General features: G+C 40.4%; 1 protein-coding gene across 1 annotated transcript; it reads left to right on the top strand.

The window, feature by feature from the left end:
• The first annotated feature begins 3018 nt into the window (after positions 1-3018).
• On the top strand, positions 3019-18708 carry tmc2a (transmembrane channel-like 2a). Its single transcript, XM_049604292.1, has 20 exons — positions 3019-3157; positions 5849-5884; positions 5995-6433; positions 8019-8171; positions 8381-8471; positions 8564-8645; positions 8732-8838; positions 8991-9089; positions 10641-10783; positions 10947-11094; positions 11260-11448; positions 11547-11726; positions 14478-14636; positions 14803-14931; positions 15856-15923; positions 16492-16731; positions 16813-16938; positions 17022-17100; positions 17436-17553; positions 17701-18708. The coding sequence occupies exons 1-20, from the start codon at positions 3130-3132 to the stop codon at positions 17913-17915; spliced, it is 2829 nt and encodes a 942-aa protein (XP_049460249.1). The 5' UTR covers positions 3019-3129; the 3' UTR covers positions 17916-18708.
• The last annotated feature ends 1662 nt before the right edge of the window (positions 18709-20370 follow it).

Here is a 20370-nt window from a genome sequence, read left to right as displayed (position 1 = left end):
TCCAGCACCTGGGAGCATTTCCTGTAGCGTGTGCATAAAACCCTGAAAGTAAGACTGTGAGGTTTTTTTGTTCAGAATGAATGACCCAGTGCTGAAAGTAGTTTTAGGGTCCTACATGTCAGAGTTTAACAAAGATAATATATCCAGATTATGACTCTTATTTGATATCATTTAAAGTTTTGGATTCTTCTGTGCTCATCTGCTCAATATCTATTGGACAGCTAGTTTATTTAGTAACACACAGCCAAGCTACAGTAGTTATTGTTTAGTACATACAGTTAAGTATGTCAATTTACTTTTTATTTTATCTAGGGAATAGCCACTAGGGGGCACAACAGACATACAATCTCATTTTCCACTATGTAGAATTAGAGCAAAAGTCTGAACACTGATGCACTGTCAGACATATTGTGCAGCTGTTGTGACACTCTGTATTAATAAATGTATATTGCTTATACAGTCAAAGTTACATTCTTATATTTATTTATTAATTACATTCAAAGTTGGTTAATGTTCACAGTTATGACTGTATATAATTGCAACAGACAAAAATATAACGTAGCATTTATTAGTTTAAGTTTTGTTTCCCGTCAGAATCATTATTTAGTCCTTATGTCACACACACACACACACTTTCTTGCCGTGCCACAGATGTGCAGTAATAAGGCAGCATCCACAAGACTTGATCCATTAACTTTTAATTGCTCATGCATCTTTGATGGTGGTCATGCATGAAATATTGATTTAAAAAACATCTGATGGGTTTTTAGACCTGTAGATGTTTAGAAAATTGTGTCAAGTTCACAAATGGGTCCAGATTTGAAGAGTAAATGGTGAATGTCCTGCTGTTTGGTTAGTTTTTGTAAACAGTACCATCACTCAGGGCATTTGGCCTTTCATAGACTAAATAGTAGGTTAATTAAATAATAATTATAATAATAGTAATAATAATAATCAACAATCTGTCAACGCAGATGATGACTATCTCTAATATGAAAGAGGTTGTTTGTAGTTATTAACCCACAGATAATTATCACCAACTCTGAACTTTCCCTCAGCTCTGTGGAGCTTTTCATCTTCTCTTGACTCATTGTTTTGGTTCACTCTCACAGCTCTCATCAGTTTTCAGTGAGCTTTAAAAACTCAAAGGGAAAGGAATATTGAATATGACAGTTACTACGTGGACATCACCACGACTCCAAATGAATGTTAACGTTGCTCTGTATCTTCTGGATGTGTAAATACACGACACTTTGCTAACAAGCGTGCATATTATTCATATCATCTCAAAAGGTGATAATATAGGTCAGTGTTGTATTTAATGCACGCTCTGTTTCATGTGTTTTGCCCTCTTGAGGGGACACTATTGGTTTACTGCATTAAAGGAATGCCTCATCCGTGAAATGATCATTGTACATCAGGTACTCACCCTGTGGTATGTTGAATTCTTTGAGGAAACTTTTTCTTGCATGCCTCTATGATGAATAAAGAATGCAAAAATGAATTTAAGTCATAGGCAACTGTGTTTAAAAACAGCGAAACAATATCAAAACATCCGTTAAAAAACTTGCATACTATACTTGTGCAGTATAATCAAAGACTCATTTATCTAGTCGTATACTGAGTGCTTCCCAGCCCTTTCCAATGGGGAACTGAACCAGAAGTAAAACTTATCTATGCTGTCTTTAAAGCCAGACTCCATTGACAAAACCAGTAATTCTACTTCGCTAAACATGGGAGCTTTTCGTCTACCACTGCTTTGATCAATAGATTGTAATATTGTATAGTTACCCTTATAGCCCCAAAATGACACGATAATGTCAACTAACTAAGGGGCTGTGCATATGCTGTGTCTTCAATTTCCTAGAAAACGCATGGTCGGGCACTGGGTGCTACTCGTGTGCCTTTTCTGTGCCAGCTTTCAAGAGCGTAGCAGCAGGTTGCATCTGAAGCTGCTAAGCAACTTTAACAAGCACCATATTATTGTCTATTTACCTGAAATCCTGAATGCAGAGCTGATCTTCTTCTAGCTGCTGTTTTTTAAGTGTGTAGGCCTAAAATATTGTCCACGAGACAGATGTAAGTCTCAAGGTAGCCCTGCACTAAAATGATCAACTTCTTTTCCATATTTACCACAAACTGATATTTATGGATGGATTTATGGCCACAAAATAATAGAGATCTATGATAATCTCTGTGTTTATGCTCACCAAAACCAAGATTTGCAGAAGTACTTAAGGATCTAAATATGTTAAACTTATTACGACAGGTGTGTCACCTCGAGCACACTCACCTGTCCCCCAGCACAAGTCTAGAAGGTGTGATCCGTGTCTCACCTGTGGGAATTGCCAACCGTGTAATGGAATCATTTTGGATGTGAAAAATGAGCTCCACTCTATTATTTAATGAGGCTGTGAGGTGTTTCTCCACACAGTTTCCAGCTCTGCACACACAGTTAGCTGCTGTCAGTCTCCGCTGCAGGTTGGCTACACCTGCTGGGTTTCCATTTAAAACGTCTAAACAGAACAATACTGCAACTGCAAGGTCATCTCTGGGTATTTACTGTTTGTCTAATGAGGCTCGCATAGAGAAACCTATACCTTCATTAAATCTTTAGGGCGTCTGGTCTTCTTCTGGTGTGTCTGTGTGTGTCTGTGTGTGTGTAGTCTCCAGTAACAAGATGAGTGAGAGTGTCTACAGGCACTTCATTTGATGTGCTCCTTTGGTCATTTAGGAACTACAAAACACTATGAAGCCTAGATTAATCAAGCCACACTGACTGCTGTTTTACTTCTAAGAGTCAAAGACCTGATATGAACCACCTGTGTGACCCACAGCTGTATATGTAATGTAATTCAGAATAAAATATAAATGCCCCAGCTCTCTGAGAATAACCCAGCCTTTCTACCTTTTAAGCCTCAGCTGATCACCTTCAGTTTCCAGAATTCACTGCACCTATCTGAGAACACCTGTTGAGAGAGGGTCACATGCAGCAGTCGTCATAGTGACGGCACCGTCAGATACCTGAGTTGGATGCTGGCGGGGAGCCGAGGCAGAGGAGAAGCGACCTGCTGGGGGTGAGACTGGGTGAACGCTGCAGAGGACTCAAAGGAGTTTTTATTTTTCATCATGCCGAGAAAAAGAGACACGGATGATGGTGAGTGGAAGATGAAAGGATTAATTTGTTCTGTAGGTTATGATGATTTAAGTTGTGTAGGTGTAGAAAATTGTTTTTATCATAACAAATTTGTAAGTATTATTTGTGTTGTAACATTAACTTCACTTTGATATGGGCATAAATCACTTTAGTATTTTGTTATTGATCTTTAGCACCACACATTTAGGGCCCTGTGCATAAGCAGTCTCTGTGGGCCCCTGTCCTTCCTCTCTTGATCCATGCATCTCTCAAGCACCTTTACTTTCTGTCTGTTTCCCATTCTTGGGGAAAGACATGACAGTGTGCGTTGGTGCTCCGGCAGCAGAAGCAGTCGCTCACTCGGCTCTAGCTGCATTCAGAGACGAATCCTATTGCACGGGCAGACTAAGCCATTTTGAGCCTACCTGCCCTGTTTGGTTCAGTTCAACCGAACTCAAGTTTGTTTGCCCCCTAAGTGCGGTTCAATAGGCAGGTGTGAACACAGCAATCACACTCAGGTGCGCACCAAAACAACTGGACTGAGACCTTCTTGAAGAGGTGGTCTCAGTCTGGTTACAAACGAACTCTGGTGCGGTTCGTTTGTGGTGAGAAGGTGTTCCGTCCTGGATCTGAACCAGCTGCAGTCACATGACACATTGTGTGGGTTAAACATGAGCATGTTACAGTCCTGGAGGATTATTAATGTGCACCTCCTCCTGTACTGCCTTAATATGCACATTCAGCACATCCAATGCATCAAAACATTGTTTTCTAGTTGGAGCCGCGCCTCGTTTTCAAACTGCAAACAAAACCAAGGACCCCCCTCCTGCCCTGTGTAATTAGTCCCACTTTTCCCCCCACTAAACCACCCCTGCTACTTACAGACTTTGTACAACATTATATGCTTCAGTGCCAGAAGCGTATTCAAGTCATGTGACTTCTGGTACTTTTCCACGAGCAGAAACTTAATGAATTGTAACATAGCCATCATTTACAGGTTCTGCTTTTGTTTCCACTGGGCTATGTTGGGCTGAGTTCCAGGACCTAATGGAAATGTGAACTTGTGGTTATTAGAGGTCGTATACATGATATGCTTGGCGTCCAAGTTGTTAAGCAGTGAGAACACCACTGTTTGGCAATGGCATCTAGAAGCCACTAAGGCTAAGAATTTAGCAAGCTAGCGAGCGGGTAACGCAGGAAATCCAACAGCATAATGACAATGGAAAAAAAGGGGCCACTGGGAAAATCAACATTTTAGTCAGACGTGTTATGAAATTACAAAGAAAAACTTTATATGTCAAAAATTAAAATATCATAACACACCATCCACCATAAACTGTCAAGGTTTCCACCATTTCTGAAAACATCAGTAAGCACTTGTGAACTTGGAGCTTTCAGAAAATTCCTTTGTACAAGATCATTTAAGCACAAGAAGAGGGTGTTCATATGGACTCATCTTGTGAACACGGTGAACACTACATCATTTGAAGGCAGCTTAAATTTGGGCACAGTTAAGGATGATACTAAATGCAGGTTCCAGGTACTTTAAGGGGATTAGGGTTTAACAAACAAGTACCCAGTTACAGAAAAACTGCTCCGGAGCACAACGAAATGTGAAAAATTCCACAGGGAATACACAGTGACTGCTAACATGCTTCAGCAAGTTCAGCGTGTTAGCATGCTGCTAATTAGCACTGTACGCAAAGTAGGCTACAGCATGGTTAACGGGAATGGTATTAGTTCCTCAGGTTTTGTTCATGAGCAAAATTATTAGACACGTTGAACTTTCCAGCCTTTCTTTCATCAGTCTTTCTGAAAAGATGTACAATGTTCATGGCATTTAAACATGTCACAGTAATGCTATAACACCTTTTGTGACAAGTCAAAATGTTTGCTGTGAAAAAGACCTACAGAACTATATACTCAGTAACGATATTGTAGATATGTAGCAGTTAGTGTTTACTTTGTTTACCACTTTTTTTTTAAAAAAAACATGGAAATTTATTTTAAGAACATGGAAAGAAGGCAATGGACAACTAAAGAAGAAATGACCCAAAAAATTTGCAAAAATTGAAAACAAGTTAGTGGAAAAAAAATACGCGGAAAGAAAGAAAGTTAAAAAATAAACAAAGGAAAGAGTGCTTAATAATTCTAATACAAAATAACAAAATATAAAAATGATCATTATACATATATTGTAGTTTTTCCTGACTTTTTCCACCAGTTTTCAAAAAAAAAAAAAAATTCTAAATTTTTTTGCAATTTGTGGGACATTTCTTCCCAAGTGGCTCAATACCTTTTTCCCCATATTTTCTTTAAACAAATCACACCAATTTGCTCAGGGTTCAAAGGTTTAAATACTTGCGAAAGGCCAAAGAAAATGCAAAAGAAAAGTGATGTGACTCTAGGTTTCAAAGGGTTAAAGGGATTTCTGAACCAAACTAACTGCTTAAAATTTTTAAAGTTATTACAGTAAATCCTGCTGACAACATAAATGTCTGTACAAAAATTACCTAACATTCCATCCAGCAGTTGTTGAGATATTTCAATCTGGATCAAAGTGGTGGACTGACTGACTAATTGACATTGCCATCCTTGGAGCTACGGCAGTAGAGTGGCTAAATAAAATAGGGAACAAGTTTGTTGAAAATGTATTATTTTTTATGATTTACTGTAGAATTAATGTTTTTTTGTGTGTGTGTCTTTTCTCAGTTGAGATAGAGGTTGACGCGGACAGTGACAGTGATGGTGAGTGGATAAAACCACATGTCATGGAACTGATTTAAAAGGAATAATTATCTAATCTAATGACCCCAGTACCAAATAGTTTTTTTGTGTTTTATTTGGTCTTAACGTAGACGGCACCACCCAGAGGAGAACAAACAGAAGACAGGGAGCTGGAAAAGGAGGCGCAAGGGGAAGAGGGAAAAAACCAGCCAGTGAAGACGAAGATGAGGACGATGAGGATGAAGCTCCCAGGGGCCGCAGGGGGGCAAACAAGAGGAAGCCAGCCAAGAAGCGTGGAGGTGGAGATGATGATGATGATGAGAGTGAAGATGAAGCGCCCAAAAGAAAGCCGAAAGGAGCAGCCAATAGGAAGAAAGGAGGCAAAGCTCAGGACAGCGATGAGGACAGCGATGATGGGAAAGGAAAGAAGGGAAAGAAGGGGGGAGGAAAGAAAGGAGGGAAAGAGGAGGAGGACAGTAAGGGTAAGAAGGGGGACGCCAAAGGGAAGGACAAGGGGAAAGACAAGGACAATGACAAAGACAAGAAGAAGAAGAAAAAGAAGGATGACAGGTAAGAAGTCACTTACCTCTACCTGTAGAACTGTTGACTGAAGACTGACAATTCAAGCTTTGCTAGCTGGAGGGTGCATCGTTCATTACAGCCCATAATATGAGAATAATGTCATAATGACATTTGTTCATCCTCTGGGAAGCATGAACGTATTCGACAGTCTTCGTGTGTTTGAGAACAGTTTCCTTGCAAAGATTACTACCTTTTAGATTTTGATATTTCTGTACACAAATGGCAGTTTTTCCTCAATGGAAAGGTCAAGATTATTAGGAGTCATCCTCTGGGGAACATGAATACCCCCAGCATAACTCATGGAAATCTGGTTAGTAGTTTTTAGTATGCAAAGTGACATTTTTGGTCTAGGGGGAGTGCTTTCAGAAAACTCATACAGGTGCCAAAATAGAAAGGGTTATCATCTGGGGAGCATTAATATTGTGGTGTGTTGGGGCTAAATGGGTGGAATTTCCCAGCATGTCATGGGACAGTGTGTTTAAGGCCATGAGCTGAAGGAAACTGTGTTTGAATGTGTTCTAAATCACTCATATGTTACCTTTTACACAGTGATTATTATCAGTTATGTATTTCACAATGGGCGTAATGGGTTACGGTTAATGTTGTGTTAAAAGATATATTGCACCTCAAGTTAAGTTGTACACATGGTTCGTGACCTCTCGTCTGTTTAAGTATCACAGAGTCAAATGGGTAGATGTACTATGGACTACTATGGAGCGATTCGTGTAGAGTTCATCTTTCTGCTGTCTACTTTTAAACAAGAGACGCCAGCTTGCCACAATATACACAAGAAATTCCACGGCAAGCTACTCAATCATGCTAATAACAATACTTGCAGTTAACTACTTTCTTGACCTAACATTCCCAAACTGTTTGATGTGTGACCCCTCAAAGTCAGGTAATGTCTACTTGTGATCCCCCCAGGGTTTTTTTTAGCCAATGTAGCATTGTTGGTCAGTTGGTAGGTTGGTCAACAGTGATATGGATTGCCATGACAGTTTGATTTTGTTGTTTGTTTGACATTCATGGTTCCTAGAGGATACATCCTACAGACTTAAGTGATCTCTTGACTTTTCCTGGCACCATCACAACACTGACATTTTGTCTTTTTAATGAAATTTCTCAACAACTATTGGATGGATCGTATATAATTTGGTACCGATGTTCATGGTGCCCAGTGGATGAATCCTACCGACTTTAGTGCTCTCTTTAGTATTGCTTAAGCGCCACCATCAGGCCAAATTTCAAATTTCTCTACTTTGGTGTATAATTGAATGACATTCCCATCAGCCTCAGCTGTACTTTGTGTTTAGTGCTAATTAGCAAATGTTAGCATGCTACAGTAATACACAAGACAGTGAACATGGTAAATACTCTGCTTGCTAAACATCAGTATATTGACATTAGCATTTAGCGTAAAGCACCACCGTGCCTAAGTACAGCCTCGCACAGTTGTTAGCATGGCTGTAGACTCTTAGTCTCATTTTCTCTGTTTGATATGGCCTGAAGCAGTGAAACAAGTAATTCACAACTGTGTTTCTGTCTTCATCTCCATCTGTCTTCCCTCTTCCAGTTCATCTGATTCCAACACGGACTCCGAGGAGGAGGAGTCCATGTCAGAAGGAGAGATGGCTCGGCTGATGGAGGAGGTGGAGGAGAAGAAGAAACTCATCGCCAACATCAGGAACAAGCCGTGGAGGATGAAGCGGAGGCTCGTACACCTAAAGTAATATCTTACACTTGTCCTGGTTTCCAGCTGGATATGGAATAAAAGTTCTTCACCTCAGCCCAGAATCACAGAGCCGTAGATCAAGGGTTGATGTGAAAAAATACATAATTTTTACTCATATTTGGGGTAATTTTAGTTGTCAAACACACAAATACAGCTCTTTTTAATGGGCATTTACCTCACATGTGACCTTATTGTCTTCTCAGGGAGGCTCAAGAGTTTGTGGATAAGTTTGAAGGAGCTCTGGGCAAAGGAAAAGGCAGGAAGTGGTACGCCTACAAAGTGATGATGACAAAGGTTAGGCACAGAATTCAAAATGTCTCTATCCTCTGTGCTTTCTTCTTGTGTGTGTGTTTTACTTCTCTAAATTTCGCTGTTTTTGATCTCAGAAATGGATCAAGTTTCAGAGGGATTTTGAGAACTTCAGAACAGCCTGTATCCCCTGGGAGAGGAAGATCAAAGAGGTGGAAAGTAAGTACACACGGTGGTGTTTACCAGCTAAACAGCGACCCCCAGTGGACAGATGCTGAGCTTAAAAATCTTCTCAATGTCCTCAGGTCACTTCGGGTCATCTGTGGCATCTTACTTTATCTTCCTGCGCTGGATGTACGGCATGAACCTGGTCCTTTTTGGTTTCACCTTTGGACTTGTGGTCATCCCTGAGGTGAAGTGATGTCCTGTGTCTGAATTTAAAAGCTGAAATAAAATCTATTCATGTTATTTTATTAGTATAAAATGGAAATTATTAAAGATCCAGTAAAATATAACATAAATCAATTCAGTTCATTAAATAAAATAATCTTATTTATTCTCCAGGTCCTGATGGGCCTTCCCTATGGGTCCATTCCCAGGAAGACTGTACCCAGAGCAGAGCAGGACACCGCTCAAGACTACTCTGTCCTCATGGATTTCAATGTGAGTCTTATGTGCAGTATAATGATTTAAATGTCAACCAATCCATCAATCAAACGTATTTATATAGCACTTTTCACACAAACAGAATGCAATGTTGCTTCACACCATAAAAACAATAGAACAAACAAATAAGGATAAAAACTCAAAATAAAAAACAATTTTAAATCTGTCAATAAATAAGTAAATCAATAAGTTAGAATAAATAAATAAGTAACAAAACAGAAGAATATGCCAGCTAGAAAAACAGATTTATACATATAAATAGATAAATACACAATAACAATCAATACAAAATAAAAAAAGACATTAAGTTCAACGAAAAGCCATGCTAAAAAGGCAGGTCTTGAGTTTGCTTTTATTTGCTGTTTATGCCCAGCCCACACTGGTGTCAGTGCACATATTTTCAAGAGTCCAAAAATAAAGAAAATTGGGTCACATCTACAAGAAAGTTTATAAGTTTGTAATTAAGCATACATATACATTTGTACCCTACAGGGGGAATCAAATTAATACTGATTCAATAGTCCATCTTGCTCTGATATCTCCCCATGCGTGTATGTGCATGGGTCCAGTTTGTGCATGTGTGTGTATTTCAGGCCTGTGAGTGTAATGCGTAAAAACTAGAGAATGTGATTTCTGATGAAATTGCGGGTGTGAATGCTGCATGTTGAAAAGTTTATGCTACACTGCAATTCTCGCTTTAAATGTTGAATAATACCATTAATGTATGAATGCTGTGGAATATTTTAATATATCTCGTCTCAGTTAACAGTGAGTTCAATGGTTAGTGGTGTTTCTTTCACTTTCAGGCTCACTGTACCAAACGTCTAAGTCAGTTTTGACCAAAAATGATGTATGTAGAGTAAAAATTGTGGGCAGGACAGCGAGTTAAGGAAAAATGTTTAAGAAGCTCTCTGCACTCTGACAGTTGAGTCCCTAACTCTAACTTTAAACATTCCATGCAAGTCTGAATATTTCAGAAAGTTTAAATGGGATTTTAAAGTTGAATATAACCTAGAATGTACAAAAAAGGTGTGGAATATTTTCAAGTTTGAATGGAGTTTCTATGTGAATGTATGAAAGAGGAAACAAGCTTTGAAAATGCCTGAAACACCTTGAATTTTGTCATATTTGAACATTCCTCCAATCATTTGAATGGGGGAAAATTGCCTAGAAACTGGTGAAAGTTTGTAAGATATGTATAATAAAAATACAAGCATGCATATCCTAATTGAGCTGAATATTTTGATGTTTGAATGGAGTTTCTGTGTTGAAACTGTGAAGGGCGTAGCATGAAAAAGAATGGGCAGAGTGTACAACTGAACTTCCCATTGAGATCAATGAAGTATGTTCAATAAAAATAAAAGAAAAAAATCACTGTTTCATTTTAAATGACATTTAATTATCTAGAAAGTTCTCTGACATGTAATCCTGGTTTTCGAGAGTATCCTGGCTAAAATGGCAGCACAAATATGATGCACAAATGAACGAAGGCACTAAAGGAAGATGAGAGAAGGAAAAAAGTCATGATAGCATCTCTTCTTTTCTTAGGGCTACTGCAAATATTCAGTCCTCTTCTACGGATATTATAATAACCAGAGGACCATCGGCTTGCTGAAGTTCAGGCTGCCTCTGTCCTACCTCATGGTCGGGATCGGCACCTTCGGCTACAGCCTGATGGTCGTGATACGCACGTGAGTAAAAATGTGACAAAACAAAGCAAGACATAAGGTGTAAGGACATCAACATAAAATAACTGTGTGAATTTGCTGGTTAGTGATGGAAATATCACAATTAATTTTGACAATATGCAGGTCTGTCTGCCTACATGTTCATTAGGAAGTCTTTTTTCCCCAGAATGGCCAAGAACGCTGATGTCGGCGGTGGAGACGGAGACGAAGGAGAGTTCACATTTGCCTGGAAGATGTTCACCAGCTGGGATTACCTCATAGGCAACTCAGAGACCGCTGACAACAAATACGCCTCCATCACCACCAGCTTCAAGGTAACCAATGGCAACAACTTTACAAGAAACATACATGCACGTGTGCTGTATTTTCAGTACACCTGGTTTCATTTGAGCTCACTGCTATGCCGCTAACGCAGTCAATGGCAGATGAAGTTCTCTGCTGACTGTAAATCCTTCCTCTTCCTGTTTTGACAAGAACAGGAGTCCATTGTGGACGAGCAGGAGAACCAGAAGGATGAGAACATTCACTTGCGGAGGTTCCTCAGAGTCCTGGCCAACTTCCTGATCACCTGCAGCCTCGGCGGCAGCGGATACCTCATCTACTTTGTGGTGAAGAGGTCTCAGGAGTTTGCCAACAGGGACGACCTCAGCTGGTACGAGAAGAACGAGGTAATGATGGTCAAACGGTTCTGCATTGTTGATAATGCTGACGCTACTAGTTATTAAATAGATGATGTGAATGTTTTATTGGTGGCTGTTTTGGACAGTTGGAGATCATCATGTCTCTGCTGGGTCTGGTGTGTCCTCCTCTGTTTGAGACCATCGCTGAGCTGGAGGACTACCATCCTCGAATCGCCCTCAAGTGGCAGCTCGGACGCATTTTTGCCCTCTTCCTGGGAAACCTCTACACCTTTCTGTTCGCGCTGTTTGACGAGGTCAACACCAAGGTATGGTAACGACTGGACAGTTTCCAACAGATGGCCGTAGTGATGATAACTTTGCCGAACCCCATCAGACAAGCTTGGCCCAATATTGTTATTTTTAACTTCTGTATTTAAAACTTCAAAAGTGGTAATGTCATGAAATTTCCTCAGCACATCCAGGCACCTGATTTGGGACTCTCCTCTAGTACCACACATGGACCAATATGTCGCACAAGATCTCTTATACATTTTACACCAGTGGTTCCCAACTGGTGGGACGCAGGTCCATTCTGAATGGATCACAAGGGACTCGCAAACGTGTCAAGTTTGTGAAGTACAGTGAATTTCCTGCACAGAGCTTTCATGTTGAAGTGTCATTTCCTGCTGTAGAGTGAGTGACTAATGGACAGCTGATTGACAGAGACAGCAAATTAGCTTGAAAACATGTCCAAATGCCAGTTTGATGCTAAATATATTAAACTCTGTGAACCTTTAACTAATGACTGAGGAGAAATCTGGACCCCATGGATTGACCAGTCGGGAACCATTGTTTTAAACTATTCTAATTTCTGTAACCCAAAGATCTTTTCTTTTCCCCAGTTCTGTTTCCACTTCTTTTGTATTTGTTTATTTTCCTGCAATTACCCAGTGTTCAATGAGATTCTGCTTTTAAGGGGAATGTCAGTAGTGTTACCAAGCATACAGCCCCTTAAAGGAATACTTCACTCTCCAAATGACCATGTTGCAGCCTCTCTAACTGATAAAGGCTCAACCTGAGACCGGAACATGTGAATAGACGCTAGACGCGGTTTGCAGAAGAAAAAAAGCAAATGAAGTTTTACTATTAACAAAAACTAGTCCATACCCATTGGTAGCTTTGTCACCTTCTACCTATGCCAATCCTCAATGCCTATGCGCAGTTTCACATAGACTGACCACGTCAGTGAGTAGAAAAACGTGGGACAGACAGAATGACACACTGACAGTTTCTGTGATTATGTACAGCATACCATACCATGACTTAGTCATACCAAAAATTAGAAAAGAAAAAAACCATTGGTCCACAGGGGGAGCCACAGCGATTGGTCGCATTTTAGCCATTTTTAAGCATTTTTCTGTTGTTATAGCGCCACCCAGTTGCCAATTAGAGTTAAATTTCTCCAGTCACCTTGAGGCGTCCTGTTCTACATATCTACCAAGTTTAGTAAAAATCCATATGGCAGTTAGGCCTAGATAAGAAATTAGCTCTCTAGCGCCCCCATTTTGTTTGATGGGGTCAGTAATGGAGGGGTCCCTCAGATTATGTGTGGTCATATGCCTACAAAGTTGCGTGGTGATGGGTGAAACCCTTGAGATGTTATACACCTTTATGTGATGAACCACGCCCTCCGCAATATTCATTGCCTTATAGAAGCTCAGTTTGAGGAAGTTTTCCAACTTTTGCCAAGAGGGAACTTTAGATATTGGTCCCTAGATTATGTTCACCCAGTTTCATGCAGATCGCTCAAACTTCCTAGGAAGAGATGGATTTGAAGTGTTTTTTTAAAAATTCAAAATGGCGGAAAATCTATATAAGCGGAAGTTATGGGTTCTTGTGGCAGATTTGTTCTTCATGAGGAGAGGCATCTCTGTGCAAAGTTTAATGTCTCTATGACATACGGGGCATGAGATATGCCCATTCAAAGTTTGCAATTTCAATCGGTTGCTATAGCGCCCCCCTTTGGCCAATTGATGTAATATTGCTTCATTCGCATCCTCCCATGACCCTCTACCACTGTGCCAAATTTCACATGGATTGACCAAGTCTGTGAGGAGAAAAACATGGAACAGACACACACACACACACACCCACACACACACACAGACATAGTTTTCGTCATTATATAGTAAGATGGAACCATACTTACAACTCAAAGGAGGAAACAAAAGGGATTGGAGATCCCAGCTGAAAGAAGCAAAAGATGGGGAAGGCGGGCCCTCGGACTCAGCTCATCCCCGTAGCTACCTAAACTGAACTAAACTTAACCAAACAAATTCTGAAAACTCAACTACCGGTAATCTCCAACCCAAACTTAAATAGCAAAGCCCAACAGTCTAATCCATGTTGGGAACAAAATGGGAAGAAAACCATCCACCCCGCTCCGCCCCTGAGCTCCCTTTTCTCCCCATTCTCTTGCAAAGGGGACCAAAAAACAGCAACCACACCCACAAGGGTGGACAGTACACACAGTGCAATACAGGGCCACATGTAACAGTATATCAATTGCTCACCTCATGTTACGTTCAGTCCATGAAGAAAATGTGTTTCTCTCATGCCTCTGGTGAGCGAAGAATCCAAAAACTGAGAAAGCTCTTAATAAATTAAAGTAAAAGGGGTCCATGTTTAACAACAGCAAAACTATATCAGAACATCTGTTATCAAACTCTCACACAACTTGTGCAGTATAATCCAAGTCTCATTTATCCAGTCGTGTGCTCAGTACTTCCCAAACAGACACATCTCTCTGGTGGGGAACTGAAGAGAAAGTTAAACATATCTAGTCTTTCTATTCTTTCTTTAAAGACAGACTCCATTGACAAGAACAGTAATTTGGTCTACTGCTGCCTCGATCTCTTAGTTTGTTTGTGTTATCATCTGACTCTGGTGACTCCAAAGTCACACAATAACACCAACAAACTAAGAGATCAAGGCAGTGGTAGACCAGCAGCGCCCGTGTTCAGTAGAAATAGAAACTTGTGTCAATGCTGATTCCTTGACTTCTTTGTGTCTCGTAGCTGGTAGAAGAGGAGTCCATCAAGAACGCTTCCATCTGGGCCATGAAGGAGTATTACGCCAACTACTCACGTATGGTCAATGACAGCGAGGCCACACCACCCCCCATGGACCCTTCTGATGTCATCAGAGGACCTTGCTGGGAGACCGCTGTTGGCATTGTAATGAAAATAAAAACTGCTTCACTATTTTATATGAGACAGAAACACAAGCCACAAGTCACCTTCTGCCAAAGTGTTCTCAACAGTGTGCGAAGTGAGAAAGAGACGTCATGCTGTCAAACTTTTATGTCCCCGTTTCACTTCTCCTGAATGTGTGTCGTTCCAGGAGTTTGTTAAGCTGACAGTGTCGGACATCCAGGTGTCCTACCTCACCATCCTGATCGGTGACTTTGCTCGAGCTGTCATCGTTCGCTTCCTTAATTACTGCTGGTGCTGGGACCTGGAGGCTGGATTTGTGAGTGTGACAGCTGAAGCATTTCAGTTTTAATGGTTTACTTTGGGTGTGTCTAAAACTCAGTGAGTAGTGAAGGTTTTTCCAGCTGTGATGGAAAAGCTCTCCAACTTCTGTATGCACTGTGAGACAAGTGTCGACACTTACCAACAGTGTTTCTCACAGCAATCATTTTGACGTGTCATGGTAGGAAAAGCACAGGTGTTAAAGCCTTTGCACACTAAGCTTGACCTCTGGTGTGCCTTGGGTGCAGACAGTTTGAAAACCACTGGTCTGCAGTCTCCAAGTGCCCCTCTAGTTTATACCTGTGATTTCTCTACAGTTCAACATTTCAATTTGGCTGAAATTTTGGTTTATGACCAAAAAAAGAACAAAATTAATGACCATCTCATCAGCCACTGCAGCACTGTGTTTTTATTTTTAATTAGCAGATCTTAGCACACTAATAAGTTAAATTGTAAGTATGTTGCAGTGCATTTGCATTTAGTGCAAAGCACTGCTGTCCAGCCTCACAGAACTGTTAGCGTGGCTGTAGACTCTTTGCTTTGTTGTTGCTGACATGATATTGCTAGTCTTCTTGTCACAGGTGTAACACAGTAACTTCAGTTTCAGATCTCTACTGACCTGGGGACTCATTTAACTTTTCTACTGCAATCATTTAAACTGCAAATTAGGGACATTGGTGGCTTAGTGGTAGAGCAGGCACCCCATTTACAAGGCTGTTGCTGCAGCGGCCCGGGGTCGACTCCAGCCTGTGGCCCTTTGCTGCATGTCACTCCCTCTCTCTCCCCCTTTAACACTTGTCTGTCCTGTCAAATAAAGTCTAAAAAATGCCCCCAAAAATATCTTAAAAAAAGCAAATTCATTTTTATCATTGGTAAAGCTTTCAATAGATAGGAAGTGATCCTTGTCTCTGTTCACTTCCAGCCCTCATATGGAGAGTTTGACATCAGTGGTAACGTACTTGGACTGGTCTTCAATCAAGGGATGATCTGGTACGAACATTATTTCTACTTACACTGCACATGCTCAGTTGCAAGTGCGTTCCTGTGTATGCATGTGTGGTTTTACATGTTTATATGTATGGGTGCATGTTGCTGTTTGTATCTAATATCACCTAATGGCATCACTGAGCGAAACTATTGGTTGGATTGCCATGACACTTGCTGCACACATTATTTTTCCCAAAATACAAAATGTCCGTATGTCGTTCTCCAACTTTTTTTTTTTTACTTTGTCCCATTGCACTAGTTTAGTAAAGTAAATAAAAATAAAATGATATATAAGCAATTTTCCGATATTTATTAAGGATCAAACACCTGCAAGAATAATGAAACTCACCACTCTCTCACCACAGTCTCATTAATGGTCTGATAAATTACGCCGAAATGTGGTGATATCGGACACATTTTCAGAGACTAACATTAGAAACTCAATTCAAATTTTTATACACTTATTATGGCACTGCAATCAATTAAACATAATAAAAAAGCTTACATATTGAATTATTTGTTACACATAATCTGATCACTGTACATGCTGTCATGTTCTGGTGTTCTTCAGGATGGGTGCGTTTTATGCTCCTGGGCTGGTCGGCATCAACGTGCTCCGCCTCCTCAGCTCCATGTATTATCAGTGCTGGGCTGTAATGGCCACCAACGTCCCCCACGAGAGAGTCTTCAAGGCCTCCAAGTCCAACAACTTCTACATGGGTCTGCTGCTTCTCATCCTCTTCCTCAGTCTGCTACCTGTCGTCTACACCATCATGACCCTGCCACCTTCGTTTGACTGCGGACCCTTCAGGTAAGTAAAAGCACTTATAAACAAAACTCATGACAAATGATGAATTATAGGAGCATGTGTTGAGCATGCTGATGTTTGCAGTGGGAAGCCGAGGATGTTTGATGTGATCATGGAGACGATCGACCTGGACCTGCCGGCCTTCATGGGGACGCTTTTCAGCTACGCAGCCAACCCAGGCCTCATCATACCAGCTGTACTGCTCATGGTGTGAGTGCACATTGGATTGTTGTTTTAGAGGGTGTTTCTTTGTAGCAGCTAAACTCACAAATCCTGTCATGTCTCCTTCACAGACTGGCCATCTACTATCTGAACTCAGTGTCTGAGGCCTATCAAAACTCCAACATGGAGCTGAAGAAGAAGATGCAGATGGTGAGTAGAGTGTGGGGATAAGAGTAATGTACGCTGTTCCAAATCGTACAAATACAAATGTGATGTGACTCATTTGGATCACAATCTGTCCTCAGTGTGTTTTAAGTGCATTTACACCTGTACTTTCACTTTTGTGGTCAAGCACTATCTGATTCCAATCCCATCACCCAAAATGCATTTTAATACAAAGTGTAAAGGGATCAATAACAGCACATTTGATATAACAGTTTCGTGCCTCCTAATGATTTTCTCTGTCTTCCTGAATGTCTCTTTGTCTGTTTTTTTATGTCCACCTCTCTCTCTCTCTCTCTCTCTCTCTCCTTCTGTCTCTCCAGGCTCGGGATGAGGAGAAGAACCGGAGGAACAACACCGACAGCACCAACCAGGTCATGAAAGACCTGGAGGACCTGCTGCCGAACAGATCCCTCATCCCCCCTGCTCCTCCAGAGCCTGGTCAGTTAACTCCTCAGCAGCTGATCGTCCTATACAGATATTAAATAAATGCTATTATGTGTCTTAAGATCAAATATATTTTCTGTTTTTATTATTGTAAAGTGTTAAAATTAATACTGAGAAGTATCTGTGTATCTGTCTGAACAGAAAAGCCTCCAGAGCCGGAAGCAAAGCCAACAAAGACAAAGCCCGGCTCGGCTGGTAAAGGCGTAAACCTGCAGAAAGATGTGGCTCTGGCGTCTCCCAACCCCAACGCTCGAGGGCCGGTGAGCCGGCCGCCCGGGCCGAGAGGAGCTGGACCAGGGCCAGGTCCGGGTGCTGGACCGGGCCGAGGCCGTGGGAGAGGGCCCCCTCCAAGATAACAGTGTGAGAAAATCCTGCAGGCTGTGTTCAAGCCTCAGACAATCTCTGTTCATTTCACAGCTGGAGACATAAATAAGCACAAAACAAGCTGCTGAGATTGTGACCTTTGTTAAGTCTTCATATTTCCTTACTGCGTTCAAAAGTTCACCAGGGGTTAATTTTGAAAACTACAGCTCTATAAGCTTTAACCTACAGAGCAGTTTCGCAACACAGTTCTGTAAAAACCTCAATTTTGTCTTCAGTATCTTATTATGTATTAAGGAAGACTGTGTTTTTTATAGCAACAGTGCCTCTGATAAGATAAGCTACAGTCAGACAGAGCTTCATTCATCCCAAAGGAAATTTCTGTGCCTGAGATACACAGTATACACCGGAGCTAAAAAGTTTGACAACCATGTAGATGCCTTTGCTGGAGCTTTTAACACAGTCTAACACAGTCTTTCTCAGTGGACTGAATTTTCTCAGTTGTCATAATCACCACCCGTATATATGGCAACTCAGCAAACAATTCTGCAGAGGAATGAGGTGAGATGTGGCTGAAAGTCCCGTAAAAAGTTAGTAAGTAGACCTTGAGTTAATTTTTTTTTGTGTCAGGCTTATTATAAATTGTACACATAGTGTTTCTAGTAAATAAAAAATATATAAAGTATAAATGAAAGTGCATTATAAACAAGGAAAGAGAGATACAAACTTTGAATCAAAAGACCATTCAAACACAGACTATTATCCTTGGGCCATGTTGTAAGCACAATAGTACTAAAAGTAATTTCATTATCAAGACACCTCATTGTGTATTTTCACTTTCATATTCAATATTCATTACTCATGTTATTGTGTGGTCATGTCTGTGGTCAGGCTTTTTGTTTTCTGTTCTCTTTACACCAACTTTGTAATTCATGGTAGAATTCTGACGTTAAATAAAGTTTAAACTCTTTTAATAACATATTTGTAGCATCACAGCTTATATCCATTTAATTTTTTTATTGTATTTTATACAACTTGTATGTTATTTTTGTTTCTTGCTTAAATCCACAAAGGGAAGGGATGCACTTAGAAATCAAAGTAAAAAAGAAATTAATCAATAAGAAATACATTTTGAAACCGGGAAGTCCTTTCCCAAAAGTTCCTAACATTCCTGATACTTTGAAAGAGTACCCCACAGATTTAGCGTTGCACCTCTGTGACATTGTCACTCACAATGAGAGGTTGAAAAAGGACCAAAATCAACTCAGCAGAACCATAAATATTTTCTTCTTCTTCTTTTTTTTTTTTTTTTTTAATTTCCACACCATTTTTTCCACTTTTGTCCTTTTAAAACCTGAGTGGATTTCTTGAAAACTTGGTATTTCCAAATTTTCTGAGTAAATTGTTATTGCCAGTGATATTCGAGCAAAATATTGCTAGTAGCAATCAACAAAGCTCTACTCTCTAGGAACTGGGTTAAAGAAACACCACCAACAAAGGACCATTGGCTGACAACTGTGGAAGAGATTTTTTTAATGGAGAAGCTGACACACATAGTGAGACAACAAGAAGCACAAAGAGAAAGAAAATGGGAAGAATGGACTCTATACAAGACTCAAAAAGATGACGCTGGACTGGAATAATAATTTGTTGAAATTAAAATGTGATCAGGTTTTGGACCTTGTCCACCTTTGTGTCAGGAGACTGACTTGGCAGAGATGGCTGCCATCTTGTTTTTACATGGATTAGTGTATTGTGCTCTTACTACCACTAGATGGCACAACAAAGTGTCAACGAACGAGGACAACAGGTCTGAGTTAGGTAGAAGGTCATGTAAAACCAAAATGTGATGTCCTCATGAGGACGCAGGGTCTCAGGAGGTTATACAGGAGTACTCCCTAACAGTGTTGGGGTCTTACTTACAACAAGTAATGTATTACACATTACTTGTTACATAGCAAAAAAAGTAATGCATTGCTTTACTTATTTACTCCCTGTACAAAGTAATTTGTTACATTACCTTTGCGCTACTCTTTAACGTCACCTGACATGCACACTAACACAAGTAATGACATAATTGTTGTGGTTAGTAGATGTAATGTGATTACAACTACTTCTAGAGGCATTTACACAGATGTTGGCGTGTTTCCCTTTAGCAGAATCAACCAGAGAAAAATGCAGAACATCAGGTTCAGTCATGTAATTGTGTAAAAACCACAATGTGGAGTCTCAGCTCAGTATTTATTTTTGTTTACTTCACCAGCTCCTTTAAAAACACAAACTACAGCCAACTTCATCTCAGTTGTTACCGTTCCCTCGATGCCAGTGTAAATGATAAGTTGTTTGATTAAAGGGTGAAGCTCTTACAAATTACAATACAAGTCTGTGCAGAGGAGTCACCCAACCTGTCAGAGGCACCCGAACCTCTGGGTGTCACCTCGCAGGAATGCAGTCTCTGAGAGGTGGCAGACGATTGGCTGATCCTCTGGT

Source organism: Epinephelus fuscoguttatus, linkage group LG18, assembly GCF_011397635.1.
Source record: "Epinephelus fuscoguttatus linkage group LG18, E.fuscoguttatus.final_Chr_v1".
Classification (NCBI taxonomy): Eukaryota; Metazoa; Chordata; class Actinopteri; order Perciformes; family Serranidae; genus Epinephelus; species Epinephelus fuscoguttatus.
The sequence above is the reverse complement of the archived record's forward strand: the minus strand, read 5'-3'. Positions and strand labels throughout refer to the sequence as shown.

What these genes read in the sequence shown, in the direction of transcription:
- tmc2a (XM_049604292.1), top strand. Translation starts at nt 3,130, where the DNA reads ATGCCGAGAAAAAGAGACACGGATGATG. An exon ending in GACTTGTGGTCATCCCTGAG is followed by an intron (nt 8,839 to 8,990) that starts GTGAAGTGATGT and finishes TTTATTCTCCAG; the next exon opens with GTCCTGATGGGCCTTCCCTA. An exon ending in CCAGCTGTACTGCTCATGGT is followed by an intron (nt 16,939 to 17,021) that starts GTGAGTGCACAT and finishes TCTCCTTCACAG; the next exon opens with ACTGGCCATCTACTATCTGA.